Raw genomic sequence first — 11,513 nt, 5'->3', positions numbered from 1 at the left:
GGCTGGCATATGTCATCCACTGTCCTCAGGTGATGAGAGAGCCTTGGTATGCAAACAACCTTTAAATGTGAGTGCACTGCAGTGCTTTAGTTAATGAAGTTTAAGTGCTGAACATCGGGTAATAATGACTTAATCAAGCCTGTGATGTACTCCTGGGTCAGATGGGGGACTCTACAAGCCGATGTTTGGTAGATGACAAGCAGCCTTTATTAAGGGTCAGTGATACATTTCAAAAAATGGGTATTATAACATTTATGAATGAGGTACTAGCAGTAAGCAATACCTGAACTACTCACTGGGGTACCTGATTTAACTGGAGGTAATCATATACCATGTAGACATGAGTGGAATTCTTGTAACTGAAAACAATGTTGTTCCACTGGGTAGAGGATTAAATTCAATTGAATGGGAATAATTAAAAACAAATGGGACTTGCAATACTGATCTCTTTTTCTCATTTTCCCCTTAATGAAAATGCTGAAAACCTTAGACACAAAACTTTAGAAATGAAAAAAGTAGCACATTTCATACTTTTTTTCTTTACAGCTGATGCATTTAATACTGTACAAATCAGAGGAGGAAACAAGTAGGCAATGAAGTTATCCACATTTCCTCAAATGCCAAATGTTCAAGAGAAAAAGTGCGGTTATCTCCTGCACCTTAGCACTCTGGCTGGTTCCTATCTTTTTCTTTTGAAATGGAAAGTAAAACTCTGTAGGATAGTGCAGATCAGAACATCTTGCCATTAAGAATTCTTGCACCATGACTCTGAAACAAATCTAAGCAATTTCACTAGGGATGCATGCAATATTAGTGGTATTAGTATTACTGGTATTAGTGCCAGGGTAGAATATGGGCTAAAACAAATTCACTTAAAATCATTAAAAGAGTTTTAAAGACTACTTTTATTGTACTGATTAAAGGCCATTTCAGGATTATCATACTGATGCGTGAATAGAAAAGTGCTCAAGCACTGCAAGGAAATGTAAAATGCATTAAATGCACCTCTGAGACAGATGTTAAGATGTGACATACAACTGCATGTTGTAACTAGACAGCATTCAGAAAGTGCACTCTGCCATGTCAGCTCAAAGACCTCATAATGCCACTATGCCTCAAAACAATATTCCCATGATAGACTGAGCTTTATATGATTCCTTGACTATGAAAACCTCCCCTAGAATTTGGAGTCACAGTGATATCATTATTAGATTGAAACTTATTCAAGAATATTTCAGTAATGGTGGCCTTCTTGAGGGTCTAGCTCTGCCACATTTGAAGATACATCAGGTCTGTTGACATGCTACTGAATTAGCCATCCCAGCTAGAACTTGATCTTAGCTGCAAGTCTGTAGCATTATGTGTTGTCTCACAGTAGTGAGTTTTCTGTGAGCCCTATAAATTTAAATGTTCTGTATTACAGCAGCCAAAATGTTACTTGGATCCAGATCATACTTTAGTATGTAGTAGATTTTATGAGAATGTTATCTGGCAATTTTTATTCAAGCCTTGTAGGCATTATGTTTGGAGTTAGAAGCAAAGATACTGAAAATGGCCCTTTCTCACAATGGTGAAGAATCCTTTTTTAAAAAAAATCCTGGATCTGGATGATGTTCCGGATCAGCAGCAAAATCTAATGGATTGTTCTGTGGGCCATACCCTACGTCTCCAAAACAATTTTATCCAAATCCATTCATTCCTTTTTGAGTTATGCTGTGACAAACCAACCAACAAACAAGCCAACAATCACCAGTAAAAACATTACCTCTGCATTGGTGGAGGTAAAACATATAAAGATTCATGTGGTCAGGAGTTGGCTGACCCTTTTTGTCATGCTAAATCCGTAATAAATTGTAAAGATAAAAAGAAAGATAAACAAACAAGCACTCCTGCATTTCCCTTTGCAAATGTAGCCTGCACCATATTATAGTATCATAATATTTAAAGACCACTCTCAGCTACTTAATTGTTATAGCAGCATCTTATGCTGTATTATAATTACAGGATGATACCAAATGGGATAATCAACATACTACTAGCATATTAAATTAGACAAAGCTTGGCAATGAGAAGCAATGGGGGATCTTTCAGCTTTGAATTATCAAGTTATATAAGAGGGTGCCCTGCAAGTTAAACCTTAAAATGCAAGGCAGGCAAAATTTACTGATGGTGTAAAGAAAGAAGCAGTTACATTGTTATATGTTGCTTCCATCATGCAGCATAACCTGGGTACTCAGTACATCAGGTTATCACTTACCTACACACTGCCAACAACTGCAATGGAACTCAGCTATGTTTGGCTGTGGTACTCAGTGGTGTAAGCTGCTGTTAGGCAATTAGCTCAGGTGTTAGAACCCAGTACATGTAATATTCTTCTAACATCAGTGTTGAGGAAATCAGCAGATTGAAAACAACAAACATGCAAGAACAGCATGTGTATCCGAGAGCTGACTATGCAGAGCAATTGATATATGAATGTAAATGAATAGCAACTAGATACTATGCTTGCAGGGTCTAAAGAGACAGGCTTCTGTATTGTAGGCTTTTTGTTTATAGGTGTCATGTTTTACAGTACAATAACAAAAGACAATAATAAGTGAACTGCCTCACATTGCTGCCATTAGAGGTACTGTATAAGTATGATTGATTAGTGTGCCATGTCCTCTTGTGGCTATACAGGTGTCACAGTTTACCGCACTTCCTGTTTAGAGCTTTAATGTTGGTACAACTTCTTGGTTTTTGCTTTTTTCTCTCTCTAGTTTTACCTGCACCAGCCAGCTCACACTTCACATGCCCGTTTCTCATCAGTGCAGTCACCCAACCAGGACCCAAGCCAGCTCTGTGCTTCCACTCAGTTTCTTCACCAGAGACTTTTCAGAACCCGTTTCCTGTTTTCTAGTTTTGACTTCACCACCTCCTCGTTCTATGTACTGTATGTGTCACTAAGTCAATAAGCAGTGTTTCTGAGGTAAACACTGAGTGTGTTCATCCAGACCTATACCTACTGCAGGCCTCTAATCTGCTTTAAAGCCATGTGGATTTACAGCTGCGAGGACTCAAGTCATCACAGCTCAAAAATCCATGCTCCACTTTTAGCCTGAATTCTTCCTGACTGACTGAAAGATCAGGTTTTTAACCTGATTCTAACATTGCAGTTGAACTGAGCTCCCCCCTACATGTAATCACTGAAGTCATTTGTTCCATTTCATGTCAGGGAAGTGTAGTGAAAATTTATTTCTGATACTTGTCAACTGGAGTACAGGACGTTGATGTTCACACATGTATTCACTTGTACAAAGTGTCTTGCATCCTATTCAAATGAATTAAAAAAAAAGATTTGAACTCAGATTTCTGGACTGAGACATTTATTTAACTGAAGATTTCCATTACAGGTGACTTAGTGGTGTTTATAAGGATCTTTAAATTTTAATTCAAATTCCTTTGTTCTTTGAAGTTTTACATAACAGCTACATTGCTGTAATCTGACTGCTTAATGGCATTCAAAATGGATTTTTTCATTTTGTTTGCTTCTTAAGCAGCTGCACTGATTCTGTAATTAATCACAATGGCACACAAGCAATGACACCAAGTTGAAAGCTCCATTACTATGATAAAGCCTAAGTTAACAGAAGATACAATCATGCAGTGCAGTGAGAATGACACACAAGGTGCTGCTGTATACCACACAGCAAAGTAAGTTGGGGCGTAGACAGTAATTACTTGAAACATACCTTTTGAGTCTGTGCCAATTTTTTTTATACTAGATCTAGTGCAGCTCTGTGAAACATGCTGATATTTCAAGGTTTTCTGAGAGCAATAGGAGTACTCTTCCGCTCCACTTCTACTCCCATTGCCTATAGGTAGCCAGAGGCTGTGAGAAATTGCTGAGCAGTTTATACATGCACTTAGAGACAGTCTGGCCACCCCAACAAAAGCCTAGGTAAAAAAGGGAAATGGAGTGGAATTGCTTTCAGGGAGACACACTGATTTAATATTCAGTTGTATAAAAAACATTTCAGGTTTGGCTTTGCTGGTTGAGTTATTCACAAAAACATGCTGAAAGCACATAAAATGTAAAAGTGTCCTAATGCTGTATATCTTCCAAGGATGAACCAGCAAACATCAAACTACAGGCTGAAAGCATATCTGGTCGGGAGGCTTTGCAAGAAGCCTAGACAGCCCACTCAACTACACTGGACTGTGAGTTTCAGAACTGTGTTCATCTGCAGTGTCAAAAGACTTCGCACTGTCTCTGTAGGCCAATTCAGATCCTACTGTCCAAGATGAAAGCCTCTGGGACTTGTGATGACTCAGAGCAGGTCACAAAGAGCTTAAAAAAAACTTTGCAGAATTGGCAAAATATCAACCAAAAACCCACATCTCTGTGCCTCTGAAGTTTTCCCCCTCACCTCTGCTCTGTCTCAAGTCAAAATGAGGACAGGAAGACAATGGCCCAGCTGACAGCCACTCGGTCCTCCCACATCATGAGCGAAAATTAAATGGATTTGAAAATCCTATGCAGGCCCTACCTGGAACAGAAGGGATTATTGTGCTGACTGTATGATTACTGTGTCCCTGCCCCCACCCCACATGCCTCTAGCCATCATGCTTGTCACGCTTCTTTCTGTTTGTGTCTTTCATGTTGAGGGCTCTTTGGCCATCATTCTTCCCTTTTACAACATATTCCTTTATTGTGCCCACAAAGAAACTCCTCCTTCTTCCCATTTCACTTGTCTGACTTCATGTTCACTCTGCGAATCAAGTTAAGGCCACACAGCTGGACAATTCAATGCTGGCAGAGAATTAAAAAAGGGAGATGGGACAGAGTGATGAAGAGATAAAGGGACAGAGAGATGCCTAGGGAGGCTCTAAACTGTAACATAAAAAAAAAAAAAAAAAAAAAAAAATTGCACTCGATCTGATGAACTGTAGAGTGAAATCTACAGGCCCCCTGGGGGTAGCGCATCCCAAATTACGTTGCATTGTATTCCTCTGCCCGGATATCCAGAAATTGATCTGTTTTCCCTTCATTTTCCACACTGACACTATTGGTTACATATCAATTCTATGGAATATTAGTGGGGAAAAAAGCACTATGTATGTAGCATGTTTCCATTTAGACAACATTATATTTTAGTTTATTTATTTTTTTGAGGTATTTTTGCCCTTATTTGTCAGTGGGCTGCAAAGAGGCAGGACAGGAAACAAGGGAGACAGAGAAGGGGAGATCTGAAAAAAATGCCAGTGCCCGGACTCTAACTGCGTCAAATGGACACTGCAAATGAATGATAACAACAGGCAATATGAAAATGTGCAGAGACGCTGACAAAAACCTGTAAAAACCACAAGTTTGTTTTGACAGAGATCACATGGTCAGAGATCGGATATGAATCAGATCTAGGACCACATATGGACGTGGCCCAGATCTGATTTGGTTTGTTCACACATCCATATACAAATACTGTACTTTTCATGCCACTACACTTTTTTGTCTGAGCAACATGCTATATGTCCACCCGCTGCCTTGATCTTGTCACACATAACTCTCACTACATGTGTTCCAAAGTATTTTGTTCATTGGCACTGAATGCTGGATGGGACTGTGCAGTGCCGAACTCTCCATCAGCTACTTACAAGGAATAACTGACTGTGCATTTCAGAATCAGAATCAGCTTTACTGGCTGGGTGTGCTGGACACACGAGGAATCTGACTCGGGTAACGTTTGTCTGTACTGTAAACTCAAATGTAATGGCTAGTAAAAAAAGCTGTCCTGAATAGCTGGAACCTTTTTATGCCTATACCTACATCAGGGCACAGACATCAGTTCATCCAGAGGGAGAGACATTTCCAAAATCTTGGAAAAGCTGGACAGAAATACGTATTCTGCCACATCCAAAGAAGACATATAGGGTAGATTTACTGTATTCTTTCAATACAGGCGCTGTAGGATTAGTGCCAAGTGGAGTTTGGAAATACACAACCTTTTTAAAGTGGGATATGCCGAGTATACAGGCGCTGTAGGATTAGTGCCAAGTGTAGTTTGGAAATGCACAACCTTTTGAAAGTGGGATATGCCGAGTACGTCAGATAAATTCCAACATAAGGAAAGCCTTTGTTTCTGTGTTGCAAAAGTGCATTCTTTGGAGTTTGTCTAATGCACACCACCACACTCAAAACCACCACAGTTCAATAGATGAGGTTTTAATAATGTAAATGAAAATAACTGTATTCACCAGCACTATGGATTGTATTGGAACTCGAACTAGACTAACACCATGTCTTATTTAGTGTTTGAGCCTCTAGCAGATTTCACATACATAATATCAGGCTGACTGAAATGAAAGCAGAATTCTGGGGTAACTTGTACTGAACATCCTCTGGGGTAAAGCACAAGTGCAGAATCATCATCCCTGAAAGTAACGAGGCAGGCAGAATGCATTGTCAAAGTGCAGATAATTGACCACAAGGAGAGCAACTGAGACTATGTCATTAATGCTCTAATAAGCAATTGTCAGTTATCAAGCCTTTGCCTGACATTGCAACCTTCCCCTTAAGGCTACTGCGCAGCATGTAACTAAAAAAAGCAATTAAAAAGTAAACTATTGTGACACAAAAATGGCTTGAAGAAATGTGGGGGAAACTTTTTCTCCTTTAGTCAGGGTGAGAGGAATTTGATTTCAGTTGTTGGCGTCATCCTTGTAAAGAACAGACTAAGGCACCATGGATGAGGACTGAAATACAAGGTGTTTCTCACTGACCTGACATGACTGCTGGGGTATAGGCCAAAATTTAATGAACTTCAAGCAGATACAAAAGTTCAAAAACATCCCCCTTAAAGGATAGGGTTTCTTTTTAGTTGGCCTTAAAACAACATTGACATGCTCATAGGCATGTGAGAACAGATCTTAGTCGTTGTAACTTTTCCTGCTTTTCACACCAAGCCTAGAGGTTGTTTTTTTTACCCAGAATGTGACAAACAGCCCTCATTCTGTGCAAAAATGCACACCGAAGGTAATCTGGGACTCAAATGAAGCTTCAACTGTCCCACTAAGCTATGTTGAATTGGCATCTTTCAAAGTTACAGTCTATTTAAAACAAATTTCCCTGTTTTGTTTGGCCAGGAAAGTGTTCCTTCCCAATCTGTGGCAGATGGACACATTCTTGTAGGTGTGTTTGTTGTTGTTGTTGTAGTTGTAAACCAGTGTTTACTTCTCAAGTTGCACCCAGGCTTAACCTGAGAAATAATTTGTAACTTTGTATATTTGATAGCTGCAGTGTTTTTAATTTTATGGGTTTTGGACACAAATAAAACCTGAGTGTGATATCTCAGTGTTGCTCCAGCAATTTTCTCCAGTCTATTCCTGACACATTTGTGCCTTATATGAAGCAGAACATGGTTTGTGTCTGTATTTATCTAAGGTGCTCTCAAAAAACAAATGATGGCCAAAAGCGTCCCGCAGATTTCCCCTGAAACATTCTGAAAGGACAAAGTAGGAACAGCTGACAAGGGGGTAAGTGCAGATAAATACATAGTTTTATTTATATCTGTGTGCAAGATAATGTTCCTAAAAAGGCCAACCTGATCACAGTCAGCAGCTCACCTACGCTGTAACATGACATTCTTTGACTCAGCTCTCTAGAAACAAATGTTAGAATATGCCAAGAGATCTCCCAGCGGCATATTATAACCAAAAGAGGTGATATTGATTATCCATTTACCTGAGTAAAATAGCGGTTCCAGTAACAGAACCCACATATGACTACTAGAATGAATCCCTCGGCAAAAAACGTCTTTCAAGGGAGCAAATAGAGGGATATTATTCTTAAGTAGACTATAACTTTGAAAGATACTAACTTGAAAAAAACTTAGGACAGCTGAAGATGTATTCGAGCCTCAGATACACTTTGCACAGCATGAGGACTGTATTTATATTTTTTAAATTCTTCTTCTTCTTATTAGTATTTTTATTTTAACAGCATATTGCATTCCAGATGACAACCTTCAGGGCCGGTATGAACAATAGGAAAAGTTACAGAAACTATGACCTACAGCCACATGTGTATACTGCACGGTCAAATCAATACTGTTTTCAGACCAACTTGAAAGATACCAAATCTATCCTTTAAGAGTAAGACCACCACATGAGGACCAAAGAAAGACCTCTACAAGGTCTGACCTCAGCAAAGAGCCACCAGGTCATTAAAATATACCAAGGATACTAAGAAACTATACTGCAACCCCTTACCATGTATTACTAGAGGTTAATCCTACAGCCCACTGTGAATTAAAATGAGCCACGTTTCACTTCATACTACAAATAATGGTGTGAAAATGTTTATCTAATCCAGCACTACACAGTGACTCACTTCAGAAAAAGTCATCTCTTTCACATTAACTCCTTGATGCCCTGCTTAGGCAAAAGGTTTGATGGTTAAGAGTAGCCACATCTATACAAATGACACTGACTTAAAAGAGAACTTGCTGCAGTACCACTAAATCTCTGTCTTGTGAGACAAAAGACAGGGGCTAATGAAAATCTATTTAAATTCACTGCTGCTCCCTATAGGCACCAAACACTTGGTGGAGATACAGTATCTATTGATATTTAGTTTATGTTCACTTTTGATGGAGTCTGAGGGATAATGCCATTCTGTGAACAATGACAAAACATACTGTACTGACAAAAACATTCTATATGTCACAAAGTATTGACAGATATTTGAATAAATCTAAAAAAAACTGATTTCTTATTAATAATTCAGTCTGCTATAAATCTGGAGTATTTTCCATTATGATTTTTATACATCTTCCTCCTTTAAATGCAGGTTTAAAAATGCCCTACACAAGATGGAAGTGATGCATTTTCATGACATCAATTCATTCATAGATGTTATAAAACTGAAATATATACATCTGACACAGGCTCTAACTGTGAGCCATAGTAGTGATGAAAATCTGAAAGTTTTACGCCTAAAGAGAAAGACTTTAGTTTGCTTATTTATTCAGCATGACACAGTTCTTGGCCCTTGGTAAAAAAATAAATTTCCTTTTTCATTTCAGCAGTGAGTCTCGCTGCTGTGTGTGTGTGTTCTGTCACAGTGGTTGTTTGGCCACGCACTGTTTCTCTACTCCAGCATTGCTCCTCTTGTGCCATGAATGTCACAACTGCAACCACGGGCTCCACTAAAGGAGAACAGGCCTTATTACACCCTGAGGTCACCAATATCCCGTCAGCCATCACAAAACCCAGCTTATGGAATCAGAAACACTGCATAGCTCGACAAATTACTAGCCGATGGCCTCCCACCTCTGCTCAAAGTTCTTGCATTTTAGCCCTCATTGTTTTTTCCCTCCATGCCCCCTGTATCCAATTTGTCAGATGGAAACTGGGTGTGAAAAATGGTTCTGTTTTTCACTGGAGCCACAGGGGTCTGAGGTGCGGTTTATTGTGGTGCGAGTGACAATAAATAAGACTGATCACTAATGCCACCAAGATACATTATGAGCATCAAATTAATCATGGCGCTCACTGTGTGATCACCTCAGTTCTTTTATCAGGGATAATGCTAAAACAGTGGACAAAGGATGGCTCTGGCTGAGTGCAAAGCCTTGCCATCACCTTTAAAGGGAATAGAGGGAGTGGGTGACTAAAGGGCTGAATATAAAATGCAGTCAATTAGATCTGGAAAGTGAAACAAATAGCTGTGACCCCTGGTGAGTTCTACAGTAACTGAATCAATTGACTAATTTGACCAGCAGGTACCTAAATGGATGGCACCTGTTTGCAAGAAGGAATCAATTAAAGGGACTTATCCCTTTTTGTGTGCATGTAGGCATTCGTGCATGAGCAGTCATTTGTCTGCTGACTTTTTGACAGGTAGGGTTAAAGGTGTAACCCAAGGTGTAAATCTATATTCCCACATGAACGTCGGGGGGGGGGGGGGGGGGGGGGGGTTTGTGGTTGTTATATCAATGGCCCTGATGGGGGGTGCGCAAAGCGCCTTGTTTACAAAAATCTACCAAATGTAAATCCCTGTGCATTTATAGCCTGCCACAAACACATGGCTCGGGTCACGTGGCCATCGACATCTGCTCAGCAGTATCACAATACCAAAGACTTGACAGCTTGCGTTGTCTAGGAAGTGATCAGCGAATAAGCTGGTAAAAAACATGACCTCACATAACAGACAAAACTAAATTTGCTGACTGGATCTTTAATATTCATGGAGCTGCAGCTGACTGACACTGATGACACCTCGCTACTTGTCCCGTGAAAGCTGCGCTTATCCTTTTCTAAACACCTCAAGAGTGATTCGTAAAATCTAAACTGATCTCTGTCTCCCATCATCCTGCCTGTGTTCAGAATCCCCGTGTTTGCCATGAATCCACACATCTCTGGACAATGACGCACTTCGCCTCATCACGAGATTCTTGAATTTAGTAAAAGACAGAAAGAAAAGGGAGTGATGGACGAGCAAAAAGTCAGTGCTGCAAAACGCAGGACTGGATTACAGCCTATTCCAAAATTACTACACGGAATTTTTTTTCAGGACTGGCTCGAGAGATAAAAGTTTAAACCCCAAGCAGATCAACTCGAATCCAAACATCTACTTCTCTGGTACCTTGTGAGGAATACAAGTTCAACGAACGGAAAAATCGAGACAAACTGAACAAATTAAAATTAATCTTGCACCTCTGGCACTGCGATCTGAAGCAAGCAGCTGCCTGCTCGCGGTGCTGATGCTGCTGTGGATCCAGGGGGAGACGGGAGGGGAGCAAAGTTGGAAGATGAGTCTTACCTTATAATCGCTGTGTCGCCCTGTCGGATGGTGATGTTGTCGGTGGCCCGCTGCATATCCACACTCCGGACGGGGAATCCTGTGGGGATAAGACACAGCAGTCTGAAAAAAGAAGCCTGCAATTGCCTCCAACACGATTTGCGTCGGGCTTGCATTTTAAAGCACAGAACCAAGCGCTTCGGGAGCTATATCCAAGGGTATAAAAAAGGAAGGAGGAAGAAGAAGAGTAGTTGTCCAGACTTCTTGGAAAATGTAGGATGCCTTTAGGTCCACAGCAGTCCGGAATGAATGGGCGATACGTGTTGCCTAAAATGCTTTATGGAGGAAAACGCGCGGTACTGTGCGGGGTCCTCGCTCTATAGTCCACTGATGCGCAATGCTCTCCGCGTAAAGGAACGGCACAGCCAGCACGGCAGTGGAGAAAGGCACGCTTCTATTCAGTCTGGGAAATACACCACCCTCCCCTCCCTGCTACAACCACCACCTCTCTTTGCTCTCAGATTATCCAACCCGTCTGACTGTGATACTCCCCTCATTGGTTGTCAGGACAACAGCACCACCTGAGGTCTTTTTCAGTGAGACACAACTTAAAGAAGTTGAGAAATTAGGATGAAAGAAGTAAAGCAGGGATGATTAGATTTTTTATTTATTTATTACAAAAAATAGACGTGGCCAGTAACTGATGCCTCCTGAATATTTGAACACCAGTCCC

The 11,513-nt window shown here is 40.4% G+C and overlaps 1 protein-coding gene across 1 annotated transcript in view; it reads right to left on the bottom strand.

Moving 5' to 3' along the window:
- Positions 1-11,259, bottom strand: part of lsamp (limbic system associated membrane protein) — a 199,151-nt gene extending 187,892 nt beyond the window's left edge. Inside the window, exon 1 of the mRNA XM_020586364.1 lies at positions 10,802-11,259. Within this exon, the coding sequence (XP_020442020.1) occupies positions 10,802-10,956 (155 nt within the window). The 5' untranslated portion in view covers positions 10,957-11,259. The remainder of the gene's footprint in view (positions 1-10,801) is intronic.
- Positions 11,260-11,513: the final 254 nt, after the last annotated feature.

This window comes from Monopterus albus, unplaced genomic scaffold (genome assembly GCF_001952655.1).
Source record: "Monopterus albus unplaced genomic scaffold, M_albus_1.0 scaffold8.1, whole genome shotgun sequence".
Lineage (NCBI taxonomy): Eukaryota > Metazoa > Chordata > Actinopteri > Synbranchiformes > Synbranchidae > Monopterus > Monopterus albus.
Note: the sequence above shows the minus strand (reverse complement) of the source record. Positions and strands in the feature narration are given on the sequence as shown.